The sequence below is a fragment of the Emys orbicularis genome, chromosome 3 (genome assembly GCF_028017835.1).
Source record: "Emys orbicularis isolate rEmyOrb1 chromosome 3, rEmyOrb1.hap1, whole genome shotgun sequence".
NCBI classification, from domain to species: Eukaryota; Metazoa; Chordata; order Testudines; family Emydidae; genus Emys; species Emys orbicularis.
Window position 1 is genome coordinate 10,716,375 of NC_088685.1, and position 19,928 is coordinate 10,736,302.

Sequence of the window (19,928 nt, forward strand, 5' to 3'; positions counted from 1 at the left end):
ATTAGCAGTCTCTCCTCAGACAGGTCTGTAGTGCTGTATGAGATTGTGATGAGCTTATACCTTGCAAACTTCATCTTCAACTCCTGGCTGCACATTTCCTCCTTGGGCAGTGTGATCTTGTCACACTCACCTTGGAGATCAGCATTCTGGGGATATTGTTGCTGTTAGAGACATCTGCATGCCCCCGAAACAGCTGGGTAATATTAATGGTCTGATTTTCAGAAGTAATGAGCATCTGCAATTGCCATTAAAGTCACTAGGAGCTATGGATGATCAGCATTCTGAGATACCGAAACTATGGGTTTAGGTGTAGAGCTGAATGGGAAATGGTTTGGTTTTTTTTCTCCCTGAGGAAGATTCAGATGAAAGCAAAACATGTTTGTCAACATTTTCAGTAGAAAATTTCAACGTTTCATCAAACCGAAAATCCCCAAAATGAACATATTCCGCCAAAAATTGATGGAAACTAAAAAATTTTTGGTTTTCTGATGAGAAATTGAATTCTTTTGTGGCGAGCAGACACTTTCTGCAAACATTTAAATGTAAGCAAAAACCCATTGTTCTGCTGGAAATTATTTGTGACCAGTCCTTCCTAGTGGGCCCACTTTTGAGGATACTGGCCATTATCTTTTATGGGTGAGCCAGGTTAAACCCACTTGAGCATGATTGGGGTGAAGGATTGATTGCAATGCTCTCATGTTCATGTTTCACTGAGGAAAAAGAGAGAGACTGTGAGAAACAGAGCAGACAGGAGGGAATGAAAAACTCTAGTGCGGGGAAAGAAAGGTGGAAAAACACAGCAGAGCGTAGGTGGAGTGAGAAATGAATACAGAGAAGATGGAGACTGGGAAGGGAAAGAATCTAGTGCAAAGAAGCTTCACAACGTTGTGCCTGACAATAGACCTCAGGCCGATAGTAATGAGACATACTTTACAGTAGAGCTGGATGGAAAATGTTTTTTTTTTTCTACAGAAAATTCTGACAAAAATTATTTAAAAAATATTTGTCGTCAAAGATTTTAGCAGAAAATGTTGACTTTTTCTCAGAAAACCAAAACCCTGAAAATTTGGTTTTCAGCCAGTGTTTTTCCTGTTTTTGGCTGAAAACAAACAAACGAAAAAAGTCCTCAGAGAAAATCTTTTTGACTTTTGGCCAACAACTTTCAATTTTTGGTTTTCTGATTAAAAACAATTAAAAATTTCTAGGAAAACAGACACTTCACATGCACCCTTTCGTTTTGTTGAAAACATAGTTTTCCACTGGAAAAAGTTTTGAGTTACAATTTTAGACCAGTCCTATTTTACCCATTTTTTTTTTTTTTTGAGCGTGTGGAAAATATATTACTGAAACTTTTTTTCAAAGCAAATTGGCCTTTTGGCAAAATAAAACTTTGTGTGCAAAGATGTTCATTTCTTTTGAAAAGGTTGGGGCTTTCATTGAAACCCGCCCAAAAATCAGAGGAAATTTTTGATTTGTTCATTGAAATTTTTGATTTTGTTGAGATTTTTCACAGGAAAAACTCGTTTCCTAACCAGTTGCTTTAGCGCCTTTGCTTTTCAAACAAGGCTTTTTGATCTGTGGTTTGGTTGACTCAACTAATTGTAAGGAGATGAGGAAGGCATTATAATCACAATATTGCCAGGATGGGCAGGGTTGGTGTCCCTAGCCTCTGTTTGCCAGAAGCTGAGAATGGGTGACAGAGGATGGATCACTTGATGATTACCTGTTCTGTTCATTCCCTCTGGGGCACCTGGCATTGGCCACTGTCGGAAGACAGGATACTGGGCTAGATGGACCCTTGGTCTGACCCAGTATGGCCGTTCTTATGTTCTTATGGCTACCCTGTGCATTCCAAAATCATGAGTCAGGCCTAGAAAATAATAAGATTGGCATAAAACTCATGATGGTTTCTAAAAATAAAAGATGTTTCTTTTTCTTTGCCTTCTGCTTTCGGAGCCTTTAGGTGCATTCGCGTCACATTTTCAAGTTTTTCCGCCCAAGCATGTGGGTTAGACTCTTTCTATTTTTTCCAAAGGAATGCTGAGATTCTTATCTAAGAACATGTCTCCAGGAGTTGGGGATTGAAATAAAACACCAAATTTCACAAGACTCAAAATGAAATTGCAAAATCCGTAATGCTCTTAAGCGTCCAAAGCCTACGGAAATCCCCGGAACGATTCCTGTTGATTTTCATGTGCTTTGAATCAGGTCTTTATGCTAGAATCTCATTTGCTCCTGACTTCAGTTGTAGACATTGCAACCGGGATCTGCAGTGAAAGGAGTCGGGACACCAACGAATCCGCCGTGGGCGTGGAGTGGGAGACGGGTTCCCCTGATCAAAACTGTTAGTCTCAACGGGCTTGTCTCTGAGATGTCTATGGAGAGATCTGTTAGGGTCCCAGAGATCACGCAGCTATAACAAAGCCCATGTCGCATGGCAAGGTTCCTAGGATCTGCAGTACAATACTGAACAGGCCACTTCTGCAGCAGCTTCTGTTTGGCATGGCCTAGCCTGAACAGCTTCCAAAAATGCGCTTTTTATCAACACTGGCCTGGACGTTACGTATATTCTGTCCCCGTACTGCGGTGCACACCATGTAACGTGTTTCTGCATGAGAAACCCCAGAAGACTGACACCTCCAAGGGTGGCTGCGATGTATGCTGCAAACCCAGGACAAACTGAGCGGCACTGTTTTTTCCCCTCCCCCGTCCCTTTCTCCTTTTTTTTGTTATCATTCTTTCGAGGCTCAAGGAACAAACGCTGCAACTACATTCTATGTTTCTATGTTTAGACTGAGAGCCAAGCAATCTCGTTCCTTCGGTTATAATCAGGGAAGTGAGTCTGCAGGAATGATTTTGTAACAACTCCCCCACCCCACGGGGGTCGTGTCGTCAGCTGGGGCTGCACCAAAGCACCGTGAAAGAGGATAATCCGTTAGCTAAAGGAGTAACTCCGCAAACTGACAGCAGTCGTAGGCTGTTATCCTCCCGTATGGGTTAACATCCGGGATGCGTTGCCATCTTGGCGGTTTAGATCTTTATGTCCCATGGATGCTCACCTCAGATGTTCTCATTTTACCAAGTGAAAGGGAATTGCACTGAGTTTGTCTGCGATTTCAATGGAATTACACCTCTTTATGGTGAGGATGGGTTTGCACTGTTTCTTGTAATCTGCACATGTACCTCTCTAGTTCCCCTCTATGGCTGATCCAAGGACAGGGTGACCAGACGTCCCAATATTACCGGGACTGTCCTGATATTAGGGGCTTTGTCTTATATGCAACTATGTCCCCCCACCCCCAAGAAAAAAAGTGCCCTGATTTTTCCCACTTGCTCTTTGTGACCCTATCCAAGGATGACATGGGTCTGTTAGACCCACTAGCTACAAGCCTGTCTTTTGAGGTCAAGCGGAATTTCACTCTGGAGAGCTCCGTTCAAGTAGCAGGCACACCCCCACTGGTGTAACCACTGTACTCTAGATCAGCTGTAGAGATTGAACTGGGGGACTTCATTCTGGAGCTGAAAGCTTTCGTCTCTGGAGCTCACACTAAAGAGCTCTGACAGATGTTGCTCCTCTGTGGATCGGGCCCAGAGTGGAAGGTATAACACACGTAGCCCAGCACTGCAAGCTCAACCTGCAATCTGAAAATCAGGATGTGATCCGTCTCTTACACCATTATCAGAGTCATGATTTTATGCATTAAGCATGGGGGGAGGAATAGCTCAGTGGTTTGAGCATTGACCTGCTAAACCCAGGGTTGTAAGTTCAATCCTTGAGGGGGCCATTTAGGGATCTGGGGCAAAAATCTGTCTGGGGATTGGTTCTGCTCTGAGCAGGGGCTTGGACTAGATGACCTCCTGAGGTTCCTTCCAACCCTGATATTCTATGATTCTAACTGCCAAGGCAGAATAGAGTCCAGCTTACTCTCCCATAGCTGTTTTAGGGCTGCAGTGCTTGAGGAAGAGTCTCTTTAGCATCTCCAAATTCCCAGGAACATATTTTGTAAGCAGTCCCAGATTTGTCCATGTGGGTACTTCTGTGAAACTGGCTAAAAACCACCTTGTGCAGTACACTGGCCTAATGCATGTGATCATGTCGCCCTCTAGTGGCTCACCCCACTCACTATAGCAGCCTGCTATTTTCTTGTTCTTGGAGAAGGTCTCATTTACTCCAAGTGGTAGAGGCCTGTTTTTCTATGCTGGGAGTCACAGTGTCAATTCCTGATGATGAGTGTGGTGTCAGTAAACAGGTAGTGTGTTACCTGTGCATCCATTGTGCATGTGGATCTAGTGCTTGTATGCAGAGCTGGATGTTTGCTTGTGCAAGTGTCTTCCTGATTTACATGTGACAATGAGGACTTTGCACCCTCAATAGGTGAATGTTGTTTTCATGTGTAGCCTTGATGAGCCCAGTCCTGCATCCCTGGGATTCTTTACATTGACTTCAGTGGGCCTCCATGAACAGCGTGGCTTTGATGAAAAGAGAGGGCCTCAGTTTGCACCTCTCTAGGTAGTTTCACAGCCCTGACCACTCTACTACCATGGTTTTCAACCTGTGATCCGTGGGCCCCTGGGGGTCCACAGAATATGTCTCAGATTTCCAAAGGAGTCCACCCCTCCATTTGAAATTTTCTAGGGGTCTTCAAATGAAAAAAGGTTGAAAACCACTGGTCTAGTCTCTGAGAGGCTCATAATCATTAGAGGGTTTTATCCTCACAACACCCTGTGAGGTAGGGAAGTATTATCCTCATTTGATAGAAGAGGCACAGGGTAGATTAAGTAACTTGTCCAAGGCGCTAGAGACTACATGTAGCAGAGGCAGGACTCCTGAATCCCAAGCCAGGGGCTTAGCCACTTGGCCAGCCTGCCTTTTCTAAGGAAAGCCGTAACCCCCCCCCCCCCCCCGTTTTTCTGCTCTCTGCAGATAGCAAGGCACTGCTTGAGTATTTAGGACCAAGAGTGGAGAGTTTTAAAAATGTTTTATTTAACTCAGTCTTTCCACTCCCCTCCCCTCTTTTTTTTTTGTTTACTGTCATGCCAGCAGAGTTCTTTGACGACTACTCTGAGGGGCGAGAATGCGTCAACTGTGGAGCCATGTCCACCCCACTCTGGAGGAGAGACGGCACGGGCCACTACCTGTGCAACGCATGCGGGCTCTACCACAAGATGAATGGCATCAACCGACCGCTGATCAAACCCCAGAGGCGGCTGGTAAGGAACGGCTTGTGCTGTTCGTGTGCAGCCTGCGCACAACTACACAATAGACTCCAGAACAGGAAACGCTCAGTCAATCCAAGCTGTCCAGAGGCGCCTGGGCACGCTGCAGTGACGAGGCTTAGAATTCTAGGCAAAAGTTGGCAGATCATCTGGTGTTTCACGTCCTACCCTTGCTCTGTCTCTTCTCCTTTTCACCCAGCAGCCTCCTGGGCCTCTCTCTGGGCCTCCAAAATAGCATCTTGGCTGAGTTGTCTGTGCCTGCAACACTTGGTGATCTGTTGTACTGGCTGCATTGGCTCCTCAGTGAAGGTCCCATGGCAAATGGTGCAAAGGACTGTGGGACACATGGGAGACCCCAAGTGCCTGCCTGCTGCTCACAGCTGAGCAGAAGGCCAGCCCTTGGTTTTACAGGGTCCTACACAAAATAACATCTACAGAGCTCTGCCCCTGACCCCCAGCTCCCTTTCCACCTCCAGCCTGGTCCCCTCCACCTCTCTCTACATTTCTACGTACATGTGATGCCCACCCCCTGGCTACCTCCTGCCTGCCTGTGACCTCCCTCAGCTTCTGGTGACCCCACCATCTCCATAGCCTCTGGTGGCTTCCTGTCTGAGCAAGCCAGGAGGTAGAACTGAAATGCTGGGGATGGGAAAAAGAGTGAGACAATTTGGTGTCTCCCAGGGCCTATGGGACTGGAGTCAGGACAGAGCATGGATAGGGAATCAGGCAGGGGCTTCTGGCTGGTAGTTAGGTGAATCTGTCTCTCTGTGTGTAGGTATTTATATCATGCCCATTCCCATGGGATCGCTGCACCTGTCTCTGGGGAAGGGCACCCTGCAGCTTCGTAGGGCACACCTGTTGGAGAGGAGGTGAAGAGAGAGGTTTGTGCCTGGCCCTGCTGGTGAGAAACCACCGTCCCCACACTGGTGCAGCTGGTGTGGATGCTCTATGCCCTGGGGAACGGCCTGCTTAGCCCAAGCCCATTTATCCCCTGGACACCCAAGACTCTGCCACAATCCTCTAGCAGCAAGGAGCCAGCTGTAACATCCCATCCCGCCTCCATGCCAGGGGGAGGGGGTGTTGTCCATGTGCAGTCTCCAACCCCACCTCCTCCCCTCTATCCCACGGGCCTGTCGCTCTCCAGCATGTTCAGAGAGGCAGAAGGCAAAAATCATGCCACTGCCTGGGTTTCTTTGGCTTTGCCTTCTGCGGATGACACTCAGCTGGCCATAATCCGCTGGCTCTGGCGCCCTCTGCTGGCTAAAGTGCTTCATGGCGATGTGCTCCTGGTTTGTCCTCCCAAAGTCACTTGAGCTGTTTCGTGCTTTGCTAGGCCCCAGGCTGGCTTAAAAGAGTGCTGGGGTTGTAAGGAACCGGTGTGCTTTGCGCCTGGCAGAGGTGCTCACTCAGCAGGCCTTTGGGGCATAGATATCGGGAGCTGCTTGTTCCACTCGGAAACTGACTCTTTTCCAGGCTTGATGCAGCCTGAATTTGTTGCCGTTCTGGGCACGCTCCAAAGCTCCCCGGTGTTTGGAGAGGGCTGAGGTGGCCGGGATGGGGTTTCTTCAGCGAATTTGAGCGTGGGGGGAGATTTTGAATTGCTTTGTAATATGGTTTGGCCCCAAATCCCCATTTGCTGCTTCCGTTCTGCCATATATTTTTAAGAGAGGACAAGGGAAGCTCAGCGCCTGGGACAGGTGCCCAGTGTGTGTGCCTAGGTAACCCTTTGAGTGTTGTGGGTCCCGCTCTGGGCCCAGTCCACAGTGGCTGTGTGTCTGGTACAGCCCATGGCTGCAGTGAGTGATGCTTTAACTCAGGATGTCTCGCTTTCAGTCCCTGGTCTTGGTGAAGATGGTGGCTGGCGTACTTGTTCAGATAAAGAAGTTCAGTACAAAAAAGATGAGTGTTAAAAATCAACTGACTCTGTAAAGCCATTCCCTCGTCTCCGTATGTGCTAGCTCAGACACTGCCACCTGATAACTGCCGATCTTTCCACAGTGACTGCGGGGTTTGTGTTTTGAACCAGTATAGAAACATCTCCCCAGGTGTTTGCAGGATCTCCTCCCCAGCGTGCAGACACATACAGGGTTTGCCTGCCTTGCATGTTCTCTCCAAGGCTCTCAATCCACTGACGGCTGTTAAGGAATGAAGCCAGGGTTTCCCAAAGGGGGTGGGGGCACATCCCAAAGGACTAGCGGGGCTGGGGTGCACAGGAGATGTCTACAATAAGGTGGGTGGGCCCCTGGTGAGGTTGCAGGGAGAGAGGACTGATTCCCGAAGGGGAGCTCAGCGTTCCAAACCTTGGGACATATTGAATTAAACGTCATCCCACCCTTGTGGGGCAGGTATTCTGATCCTCATTTCACACGTAGTGAAAGCAAGCCAGAGAGAGAGGACGTGATAACGCCGCAGATCACTGGGAGACGTGGGACTGGAATCCAGATTGCTGACTCCTTAAGGCAGTGCTGTCACCACTAGACTGGGGGGCATCGATCAGCGTTCACGGCGCACTCCCCGTCAGTACCCGACCCGAGCCGGGGAAGCTAATGATCCAAGCCCTGGACCAAATTCAGTGATGAATCCTGGTCACGTGCCAACTGAGGCACGTTGCACATACGCTAAGAAGAAGACCACTAGACCACATGCATGTACACTAGTTAACTAAGCTGCTTTGCTCTACAACAGGGGTAGCCAACCTGAGCCTGAGAAGGAGCCAGAATTTACCAATGTACATTGCCAAAGAGCCACAGTAATATGTCAGCAGCCCCCCAGCAGCTCTCCTCCTCCCCTGCTCCCAGCGCCTCCCGCCCACCGGCAGCCCTGCCAATCAGCGCATCCCCCTCCCTCCCCGCACCTCCTGATCAGCTGTTTCGTGGTGTGCAGGAGGCTCTGGGGGGGAGAAGGAGCGAGGGCACCGCAGGCTCAGGGGAGGGGGTGGGAAGGGGTGGAGTGGGGGCAGGGCTTGTGGCAGAGCCAGGGGTTGAGCAGTGAGCACCCCCTGGTCCATTGGAAAGTTGGCGCCTGTAGCTCCAGCCCTGGAGTCGGTGCCTGTACAAGGAGTCGCATATTAACTTCTGAAGAGCCGCATGTGGCTCCGGAGCCACAGATTGGCCACCCCTGCTCTACAAAATTGGTTGGAAACTTCAGGCCAATGGGCTTTCTTGTGTTTCAGTATTTCCCCCCTTCAAGTTCTACAAGAACATTCTTTCTCATGTGGTTTCAGCACATCACTTTCCAGTCTCTGTGTGCCCCTTGTTAATCAGGAAATGCAAAGGGCTGTGCTAAAATCTGAAGTAAACGAAAAATCTACACAGATTTTCCCCATCCTCTAAAAAGCGTTGATTCAGCCTGCGCTTGAGAGGACAGGCTGGCTTTTCTTGTACCTGCACCGATCCCTTCATTTCTAAATTGACTTGCTGAAGCAGCAGCAGTTTGGATCTGGGTTTTGAACACCCTGCCGTCGGGGTGTGTTTGGCTCCCAGTTTTGGTTCCGCCCATTAGGTTCCTGATCCAGGTTTCAGTTTAGAACGCCCACCAAGTCTGGGTGTGTTCGGAGACACGGTTTTGTTCCAGGCCTATGTATAGCAAAGGAGGGTCAGCGCGTGAAGTGCACAGCAGTTGTACTAGGTCGGCGCCAGGTTCCCCGACCTTGATGCCAGTAAGCACAAACAGGGCGGTAAACAAAGGGCGGCCATGTTGCCATCTGCAAAAAAGGGAAGACAAGGAAATGGCAGCCATATGGGCAAAGCTGACAGGAACAGAAGATACTGTTCTGTGGGTTACAGACTCTGGGCAGTTAAAAAACAAAGCAAGAGGGAGAAGTAGGGGCTGGTTTCATAGCATTCTACATGCTGACTATGACAGCCATTTTGTCTGACACACCAGGGATTGAACTGGGGACTTCCAGAGTTAAATACACAAGTAGCGACACCTTGAGCTAAAGCGCCATAAGCAGGCCTGTAACAGACACCCACCCTCTGTGGATCAGGCCCAGCGGGGGACCAGTAGCACATACTGACAGTTGCTTACATGATTTCATCAACATTTCCAGAATGAGTCTTTCCTGGATTTTAAATATTGGTTTTTTGAAGGAAAATATGATTGAAAAACTCATATATGGACGCCTCTGCTTTGATCATTTATTTGATGTCAAAAGAGTGTCAGGAGCTGTACAGGTTAGAAGGCAAGAGCCCTGCCCAGGAGAGCTTACATTATACACCACTGACATCCGGGGGCCTTTGCCATTGACTTCTGTGGCAGCAGGATCGTGATTTCCTCACAGAGGAAATCCAGCCCAGCAGGAGCCTCCGTCTCGTTTTGCCAGAGACTCTAATTGGCAGAATGCTTCAGCACTGGATTCCCCCCCTCCCCCCCCCCAATTAAAACAAAATCCAAATCCATCCATTCGGTTCTCCTGAGCAACCCTACAATAATAAAGCAATGTGAGCTGGCGGTGGATGGGCAGCAGGTCGGGGAGGAAGGAGAGTTAAGCTTCCAGAAAAGTTGTTATAAGAAACAGAGTAATGATGGCAGGACATCTCAACAATGTCCCTTTAAACACATGCAGGTAGGGATGGCCCCAAGCCAACCACCCAGGTCTAAACACCCTCTAATTTGGGGGGCGGTTGCGTTAGGATCCAGATCTTTATTTTCCAGCTGGCCCCTCTTGCTGTGATGGAACAAACCAAAACCCTGGATCAAAAACGCCACCAAATTTCGTCGCACTCAAAACCTGGCTCCAGATTTGATAGCTTGGGCCCAGTTCCAGACTCGGCCTTTGTCAGGCTGAGTCTCACTTGAAGTTGGAAACAAATTAGATTTTTCTTCTTTGGCTTAGACCTTTGTCAAACCTGCCTTCACTTACAGAGAGGGTGCGAGTGTTGGTAGGAGGAGCCAGGAGCCCGTGGGTCTCTGCCCACTTGTGCCACTGACCCTGTTGGCTGGCTCAGCCCATCGTTGTTTGGCCAGAGCAGGAGGCAGTGCTTAGGGTGCTGCCTTAGGACCATGGCGGGGACTTAACGGTGACTGAGAGTCATGGTTCCGGGGGCAGGCACAAAGGGGGGGACAAGCAGGGGCACAGAACTCCTCTAGCTCCAGCGCTGGGGCGAGGAAAGCGAGCTCCTCTGGCCGCGGGGGACACAGAACGTGCCCCCCCTGAAAGCCGTCAAATTTTTATTCCTGCGTACGCCCCTGCACGGCTCACTCCGGGGGAGAAGTAAGCCATGCCGGCCCGGTATCTGGTGTAGCTTGCTTCCTGCTCTGTGCCATCTCAGCTGGCTGGCATGTTGAGTGGGTGGGGCTGGAGCGAAGGCCCCACCCATTTGCCACTCCTGCCTGCCCACTCCCTGCCCACCTGCATGGAGGTGAATTAGCAGCTGCTCCCTCCCGCCCTGCCCTGCCCATGCAGGGTCTGGTGATGTGGGTCTTCTACACAGGGGAGTACTATATTCTGTCACACTCTCTTTCTCACCCGCAGGGCTGCAGAACTGGGCTCATGGTTAAGCCCGGTGTGACTTTGGGGCAAGTCACTTTACCCCGCTGTGCCTTGGTTTATAAATCTGTAAAATGGGTACAAACCCACTGACCATACTGCCAGGGGTGTTGTGACGCTGAATCCGTGTAATGTCTGTAAAGTGCACTGAGATTCTTCGGTGCTAGTTACTATCCATCTTACAAAATATTATCAGTACAGCCACAAACCCCTGCAACAGTTGCCATGTATCAGGGAAAGCTGGAAGGGGTCTGCTCCGACCTTGAAACGCTCATGCAAACAGTAAAGCTAGCGACTTGTTGACATTGCTGTTGCTTTTGTCTCTTGCTGCAGTCCGCCTCCCGCCGCGTTGGGCTCTCTTGTGCCAACTGTCATACGACCACGACCACGCTGTGGCGCAGAAACGCTGAAGGCGAGCCGGTCTGCAACGCCTGCGGACTGTACATGAAACTCCACGGGGTAATGACAATGAAACGCCGAGAACAAATAACACCTGACAGATGTGTAGTCAGGTTGCTTAATGCACTGCTGGAGGGCACTCAGCTAGTACGGTGATGAGGGTGGTATGAGAACCTATATAAAATAGAATAGACTCTTTACATTAGAGATGGACTGTTTACACTCACAGGATGTGAGACAGGGTTAGTTAAAGTGGTGCCAGGTGGGAATCTGCTTTATCTTACATGGTCTTACTCTCTTCTGTTGGCTGATCTCCCCTCTACAGCCCCAGTCTCCGGCCCCCCAACACATGAATCACACTCACACAAAATGATTTAGCAGGGTGATTTAGCAAGGTGTAACTTACCCAGCCATTTACGCCCTCCGGGTGTAACAGACAAAGGTATAACATGATCCAATGGCTGGAAGTTGAAGTTGACAAATGCAGACTAAAAATGAAGGGCCAGTTTTTAACCATGAGGGGAATCAGCCATTGGAACAACTTACCCAGGGTTGGGGTGGATTTGCCATCAATGTCAATCTTTCAAACCAAACTGGATGTTTGTCTCCAAGACGTGCTCTTGTTCAAACAGGTATTAATTCGGGGAAGTCCTGTGGCCTGGCCTCTGTGGGAGGTCAGCCAAGATGATCACAATGGTTTTCTCTAGCCAGGGACGGCTTCAGGCACCAGCGCAGCAAGCGCGTGCCTGGGGTGGCAAGCCGCGGGGGGCGACCTGCCGGTCGCCATGAGGGCAGCAGTCAGACAGCCTTCGGCGGCATGCCTGCGGGTGGTCCGCTGGTCCCGCGGCTTCGGCGGCAATTCGGCGGCGGGTACGCCGAAGGCGCGGGACCGGCAGATCACCCGCAGAAACGCCGCCAAGGCCACCTGACTGCTGTGCTTGGGGCGGCAAAAAACATAGAGCCGCCCCTGTCTCTAGCCTTGGAGTCCGTGAATCTAAGGAAGTTGTATAATGTAATAACCCTTCTCTCGATCGTAGTCTCGTCATGATGACAGGAATTGGCTTTGTTTGAGAGGGTCCCCAACTCGTCCACCCCAAACTGCTAGGACCAGCCTGATGGCTAATAAGCCTGAAAGAGTCTGTTTGAATGAGATCTGGGCAAGTCACACAGTCCCCATGGCCGATCTGAACTTTTTAAGGTGTTACGGACCAGTTGCACAATCCTGCTCTCCACTGAAGTCAGGAACAAACTCCCTTCACAAACTCACTTCAGTGGTGCAGGATGAAGCTCTGTATTCCGAAGGCCAGATGTGGACACAGATGTGTACAATGCCCAGGGAGTCCTAGTCCTGAACCACTGTATATCCACCTCTTGCTCCCCGCTCCAGATGAAGGCAAATTAGGGAAGACTGTCCCTGCTCTGCGTGGCCTGCGGGAATCAGAAGGCGGGGCTAGATGGTCAGAGTGTGACCCCCTTCTGACCTTAAAATCTATGAATCTTCTCTGTGTCCAATGAGACACAGTGAAAACAAACGGCAAACCCTCACTGGCTGAACCGCAAACCCGAACCGCTCTTCCCATTGCTGTTCACAGGGGTGGGGGTTTGTTGGTTTTAGACACTAATTCATTTATGCCGTTAATCATCTCCGTTCCCTACGAGTGTATGCTATAGTGTTCATTTCCAGATGGGCCTAGGCCAAAGAGTAACATCTGGTCTCCACTTAAAATTAGGGCTGTGAAAAGTTTTTGCACCCTCAGTGCCGTGGCTGGGTCAACCTAACCCCGGTGTAGACACAACTAGGTCGATGGAAGAATTCTTCCATTGTTGTAGCTAAAGCCTCACAGAGAGGTGGATTAACTACACAGATGGAAACCCACCTTCTGTCAATGTAGGAGTGACCTTGTTAACCCCTTGCCTCCAGTGAGAGAGAGAGTTGCTTGTGCTTAGCTGGGTGTCAGAGGACACCGCCAGTCTGGTAGCTATGCAAACAACCTCCTCTGGGCTCTGCCAGCCCTTACTTTGCCTTGCAGGTTAACAGTAGGTGCAGGCCAATCCCCGAGCCCCTTTGAAGCATCCCCTGTTGTAGCCAGCCCCTTCTCTGCTGAATGCTACAGAAATACCAGGTCTGTTGTGCCCAAGGGAACAGTATACACAGCAGCTTGTATCAGGATCAGCACCTAGCTTCATGTGACAGCACTTAGATATATTTATAGTGAAATCAAGGATAAGTTTATTGGCAAAGATTCAAGAGCTAGTGAGAGAGGAGAATGAAAACAAAAGGGTTCCATATAAAACAATATCACAACAGGCTTTATACAGACTAAGCTTAACTGGCTACCTCCTCTCTAAAGGAGTCTTATTTCTCCCAAAATCTGTTGCGGCATCTTCCAGCAAGGTGGGCAAAGATCCCGTTTTCAGGAATGTAAACGTGCTGTCCATTTACTTCCAGGGTGCAGGATGAAGGGGTGTCTTATTGCCTTCTCCTTATATCCCCAGAGTTCATTGTCTGTGCTCTGAGTCAGGATAAACCCCATGGTTTATTCTCCTGTGTGCTGCTGTCGTCTTGATTTCACATCCCCCTGTTGACTTTGTATGCAGATGTGTAGCCGGTGTGTTAGCTTTCAATGCTTAATTTACATGCTGACACAGGGATAGGTGAATAAACATCTTGTGTCTGACAGAAAACCTGTTTGTCCAATCTGCCCTGACACAGACTTTAAAACCCATTTTCAGTTTACACACCAGACTCCTTCCACCATATCTGATTGTGCCTTTCACAACGATATTAATGACCAGCGTGACCCTGGCTTTCATTTAAGACCTCACCTGATATTCTTTGGTGAACCAGAATGGACAGACCAGGATCAGAATTTTCTTGTAGCCCCCTTGCCAGTTGGAATTGAAGGGTTTTGGGGTCACAGATGTAACCAGCACCTGTGGCTGAAAGTCAAAGATAGACAAATTCAAGTTAGAAATAAGGCATAATTTTTAACAGTGCGGGTGGTTAACCAGTGAAACAAACTAGCAAGGGAAGTGGTAGATTCTCCATCTCTTGAAGTCTTCAGGAACAGCAGATGCCTTTCCAGAAGGTATACTCTAGGCCTGATCTGCACTTAAAGCTTACACTGGCATAGCTATGTTGCTCAGGGTGTGAACTCACCCCCTTCCTTCCCCCCACTGTAGATGCAGGGATGCTGTCAGAAGAGTACTTCTGTCAGCCAAGATAACTTCGTTCAGGGATGTGGTGTTCCTACTCTGGAAGAAAAACTTCTGTTGGCATATGCTGCATCTGAGCTATGTCAACATAGGCTTTGTAGTGTAGACATAGATTTAGTCATGATAAAATTCTCTGGCCTGAGTTATACAGGAGGTCTGAGTAGAAGATCTGATAATCCTTTCTGCCTTTATAATTGGTGACTCAAAGCCCTGGATGCAAACACGCTATTATTTCCAAAAAAATTCAGATCCAGATCTGGAGCCAAACTTTGCCGCCAGGGCCTGTCTCTAGTCTCAATTCAATCACTGCCGGTCAGTAACTTTTGGCTTCATGTCTTTTTAGTTAAATCTACTGGTTACTTGAAATCCTAGGAGGCAGAGATGTAACCCCAGTACGTTAGGTTGTATTGCGTACATACTGAAAACAGCATGCTTTGCATTTGGGTTCCTAGGTCCCAAGGCCTTTAGCAATGAGAAAAGAGGGGATTCAAACGAGGAAACGTAAGCCGAAGAACCTTAACAAATCCAAGACACCAGCAGGTGAGCGTTAAGCAAGATGGGTTTGTGGGTGTGTGTGTGCGTAGGAGGGGCATAGTATCAGAAACTCACCCTTTAGAACTAAATTAAGAATTCTGCCCTCTGAACCAGACATCCCCAGATTTAGCAAACAGGTAGCTGATCACCATTTGATTGCTGTTTGGTGACCTATGTGAAATGAGTGCTCTCGGTCCGGTTCCCAGTGAACAGGCACCCCCATCATCACTGGTACTAATTAGCACCTGTAATGTCCTGGTGACATCCCTTCCAGGTTCCCAACCAGGGCTATGGAACAACCACAGAAGCTACTTCCCCCAGAGAATCATTTGGAGGTTTTACACCAAGCCCCGTTTTATGCTGACACCGGACTTTGGGAGATTAGCTGCAGCAAAATTTTTTGCCATAAATGTTTTTTTCCCCCTATTTTTGTCAAAATCTGAAATTTTCCCATCCTGCTCTGCCAGGGATAAAGAGTATATGGAATGAGAGGCAGGAACACTGTCAGTGGGGGGACAAGGGTAATTTACCAAATGAGCAAATCTCCCAACATCCTTTTCTTTTTCTCTCCAAACCTGGTTAAGATCTTTGAAAGTCTTTCAATGGCAGCAAAACCCTGACTACGAACAGAGTTCTCTTTCCCCAAAACACAAATGCTTTGCTATGTTTTTTGTACTTAAAACTCCTCTGGTGGGAAGCCTGGTTTAACTGCTGTTTTCTCCTAGGACCATCCAGTAGTGAGAGTCTTACCCCCACCACCAGCTCCACCAGTAACACCAACACCACCGCCAACACCGAGGAAATGCGCCCCATAAAGACGGAACCGGGGCTTTCATCTCATTATGGGCACCCGAGCCCTATTTCTCAGGTAATGACGCAGGAAGAAAAGATCAAGAGATATGACAAAGATGTGAACTTTAATATAAGTAACTTGAGGAGAAAAGACACCCTCAGAACCTTCTCTGAAGGCAAACGACAGCCATTTGCTCAACCCAAGGATCTGAAAGGTCACATGGGGTGAAATTTACTCCAGTGCAGAGTTCCCAGGGTTTGCATTTCACTCATGTCACCATGTGCTGTGAAATAATCTCACCCTCATCCCCCCAGCTTTTTAATTACACAGGATGGGTCTGAGCCTCGAGCTAGAGGCAGCCATCTTGCTGACAACTGAAGTTCCTTGTGACCCTGGCTATCTGACAGGGCAGCCGTGTGGGCCTCGCTGTGAAAACCAAAAGCACAGCAAACTGTGAATCCGGGCTAAATTTTGAAAAAACGCCCTGGGTCCCAGTGTGGGGGATTTTGTGGCTTTTATTCTAAATTTGCAACACTAAGGGCATTTTTACACTGGGAAATATACCAAAGTGGTGAAAGTAAATCGTAAACGGGACTCTAATTCTGGAATAGGAGTCCCCACATGGAGGCTTATACTAATTATTCTGGACTCGCTATTTGCATAAATATCCCTTAGCTGTGCTGTTTGGTTTTGACCTGAAACCAGGCAAAGTTTGGCAGTTTTGGCTTAGTTTCTCTATGAATTTGTGGGCTCGCTTAAACCTGAAACTCAGTGCAGTGAGCACAAGTCCACGTAAAACAAAACTGAAAAAAGTGAGCTGAATCACCTGAGAATTAAAATCACCAGAATCACACAGCACTACGCTATGTGACAGACTTGTAATGATAAGTTTATTTGCAGTACATTATTCAGCCACTAGATGTCTCTATGTGCCTTATACAGTTCCAGGCAGGGTGACGTCCCTGGGAAACAAGACAGACAAATCTGGAACCTGATCTGTGTGGAAGCCTGTTTATTTGTAGCTGCTGTTGTTTCTTTTAATAAATGTTTCTTGGTTAAGAAGATATTTGATTCCCTATATCATAACAAGACTAATATTCGAGACTGAGTTAGTTTAGCTCCTGTTAAACTCATCCCAAAGAACGCCAATGTTTAAATAAAAGGTTCAGTGTAATATTTGAGCATTCTGACCGTAAAACCAATATTAAATAATACATCAAATAATATTAAATCATCATCATAAAAATGCATATGCTTATGGGCTTTGCTGGATTGATCCAGTGCTTGCAGTATCCAGCCCACAGTAATGTAGCACTGACTACGCTGTGGCATGAGCAAGCTATTAATCAAAGGGTAATTGGGGATCAAATCTTATACCTCCGGGTGTAAAATGGTCACCTGTAGAGGTTGGAAAAGAACTCGGTGCACTCTCTGCAGTGTTATAAATGGAGTGGGTTCAGAGGAAAAGGGAAACTGTCTTCCTCTGAAGCATCATATATCAGGCATTGAAGCAGGATACCAGATTAAATGAACCGATGGTTTGATTCAGTATTGCAAATCTCATGTCTCTGCATGTGAGTATTAGTGTAACGTTAGACCTGTGGAAAGTGAAATGCTTTCTCTTTGCCGCGGCAGGGTCCTTGTTAGTTTGAAGTAATTAAAAAAAAAAATCTTTTCACTTTTACATTGTTTGTAGGCATTCTCAGTCACCGCGATGTCTGGGCACGGATCTTCTATTCACCCTGCTATTTCAGCCCTGAAGCTTTCCCCACAGGGCTACCAATCAGCCATGAGCCAACCTCCACAGGCCAGCTCCAAACAGGACTCCTGGAATAGCCTGGTGTTAGCCGAAAGCCATGGAGACATCATAACTGCATAACCTCTTCCTCCTCCCATGGACTTCAGGCTCACCCGCATGAGATACAAAGACGCCACGTAATAATCAAGCAAAAGCTGTTTGCTTTTTTCCCTCTCTCCTCAAGGGAAATATGATGGGATTCTGGAAGAACAATTCCATACGGCATTATAAAGAGGACTTCCAGGAACAGCTAATCCTAAATAAGCAGAGAAGACCCAGTTTCAGAAGAACAGTGGCTGATCTGAATCTTTCCCTTTAAACAAACCAGATTGTAACCACTTTCTATGAAACAGCTAGAAACAAAGACAGGACTCAGGTGTTTTTTAAACTTCTGGCTTTGACATCTCGGACAGCGATGGCACGGAGACACTTTCTTCTTCTCACCATCCATTCATTTCCTAACCAGCTCAGCCCAGGAGAAAATGCCATCACCTTGTTATCGCCCAAAGGCAGAGATTTGATGACCTTCCATTCAGTGAAGCCGGCTCCAGGACAATTTGTTGCGTAGACTTAATCTGACACAACTTTGGCTGCTTTCGTGGATTTTAATACCGTGATTCAGTTTAAGAAGAAAGAAGAACTCCGCTCACACATCTACCAAAACCTCCAAAGCTTTGTTTTCATGTTACCAAGGAGTCAGAGATCCAAACCATTGTACTTATTTAACAGGAACGATTTTATCTTTCCCAATTATGGGATCGTGTTTCCAAAAGGCTGAGCCTGGAGAAGGTCTCCGAGCCAGACCTAACGCTTCGGTGAAAGTCTTTGCGAGTTGCGGGGGAAGAGACCCAGAGAGTTTATGAAAAACATGGCGGAAAATGTTGGATTCTGCCCTTTGAGATAGCGAGGAGCCTGGCTCAAGGATCCCTAGAGCAGGGGAGCACTGTGATTGCCGCCGTAACATGGTGCTGCAATTGTGTATGACCCTGTGGCCTATCACAATTAATTATTTTACATTCTTTCTGATGTTGTCCGTTGCCATCGATAAATCTGATTTTCTTTTTTCCAAGGCAGTATCTGCCTTTTACCCCAAACGTGGACCTGTGTCCCTCCCCCACGTCCAATCCAAGCCAATTAGCAATTCAGCTTTCCTAAAGGCATCACCATGGGCAGAAAGCTGCTTTGTGATCATCCACTGTGTAACTGAACATCATAGGCAGGGAAAATCTCGTCGCCAGCTACGCATGAGCACACAGCTGTGATGTCCATGGGACAAGCTTAATTACATGTATTTTTTAAATATGAAGAGACTAGTGTTGTCTCCCCACAAGGCCCAGAAGAGTGGCTGCCCCATGGAGGGCCAGCCCTATTTGTCTAGGCAGAGAACTTCTTGGGGCCCTTTTGAGCAACCAAACAGGTTCCCCCATCTCCTTCTCTCCCCCTCAGCTCTCAGGCACCCATCTCTCCTCTCGTCTGCCCAACCTTTCTCTCTGTCCTCCTTAGAGTCAAAACTTGACTATGTAACGCACTAAAAGGAAATATAGATGGGGGAGGGATTGTGCCCCCCAGATCCATATACAAAGGGGTCCTCGGTGTGTGAGTCTCTCCTGAACAGACGGGGTGGGGGAGGCCCCTAAGCTGTCGCCATGGCAACATTCCCCATCTCCCTCCAGCCCTGCAAAGGCCTCTCTGTAGGTTTGAAGTCAACACCAGGTAGGGTGACCAGATGTTCCGATTTTATAGGGACAGTCCAGATTTTTGGTTCTTTTTCTTATATAGGCTCCTATTTCCCCCCACCCCCGTCCCGATTTTTCACACTTGCTGTCTGGTCACCCTAACACCAGGGTGAGTGGGTGGGAATGCAATGGCCAGCGATGGGGCTGTGGACAGACAAAGGGCTGTTTTGTCTCTCCACTGGAACTTCCCTGGCTGGTGCGATGCCCCTTTAAGGGGGTGTTGCTGGGGCAGGCGCAGCTGCGGAGACGCTAATGGAGCTGCGCTGACAGGGACTGGGAGCGAGGGGTGCAGCATTGCAGTGGAAGCGTGGACCCTTCCAGTTCTCCTGGGATCTGAATAGATCCTTGGAGATCCACAGGGTTTCTGGATGGGTTCCACAGCTGATTGCAGGTGGTTGGTAACTGCACCCCCTGGTGGCGGAATAATGTGGCAGGAGATCCTTGTGGTGTTTTTCTCACCATGAGAAACCTCCCATGGGGTATCCTGCAGTAGGGGGGGCATGATCCAGCCAATAATAAGGAACAATCCTGCACAGGGCCCACAGGAATGGATTCCATGACCTGCTAGGTCTTTTCCATCTCTAACTTCTAAGATTCCCAGAGTCTCTATCTCCATCACCCCTCATCCTCTTACCTTGCAAGGACCGGTGTCAAGGTTGGTCTTATTAACATCTTCATTAATGATCTAGAAGAGGCAGTACATGAGGTATTAATAAAATCTGCAGATGATACTAAATGATCTAC

The 19,928-nt window shown here is 48.2% G+C and overlaps 1 protein-coding gene across 2 annotated transcripts in view; it reads left to right on the forward strand.

The window, feature by feature from the left end:
- GATA4 (GATA binding protein 4) overlaps window positions 1-17,529 on the forward strand; it is a 39,799-nt gene extending 22,270 nt beyond the window's left edge. Inside the window, exons 2-6 of one of the 2 annotated variants that reach the window (XM_065401101.1) lie at window positions 5,042-5,211; window positions 11,042-11,167; window positions 14,776-14,863; window positions 15,583-15,725; window positions 17,347-17,529. In XM_065401101.1, the coding sequence (XP_065257173.1) occupies window positions 5,042-5,211; window positions 11,042-11,167; window positions 14,776-14,863; window positions 15,583-15,725; window positions 17,347-17,529 (710 nt within the window). The remainder of the gene's footprint in view (window positions 1-5,041; window positions 5,212-11,041; window positions 11,168-14,775; window positions 14,864-15,582; window positions 15,726-17,346) is intronic. The other variant, XM_065401102.1, reaches the window with a different exon arrangement.
- The last annotated feature ends 2,399 nt before the right edge of the window (window positions 17,530-19,928 follow it).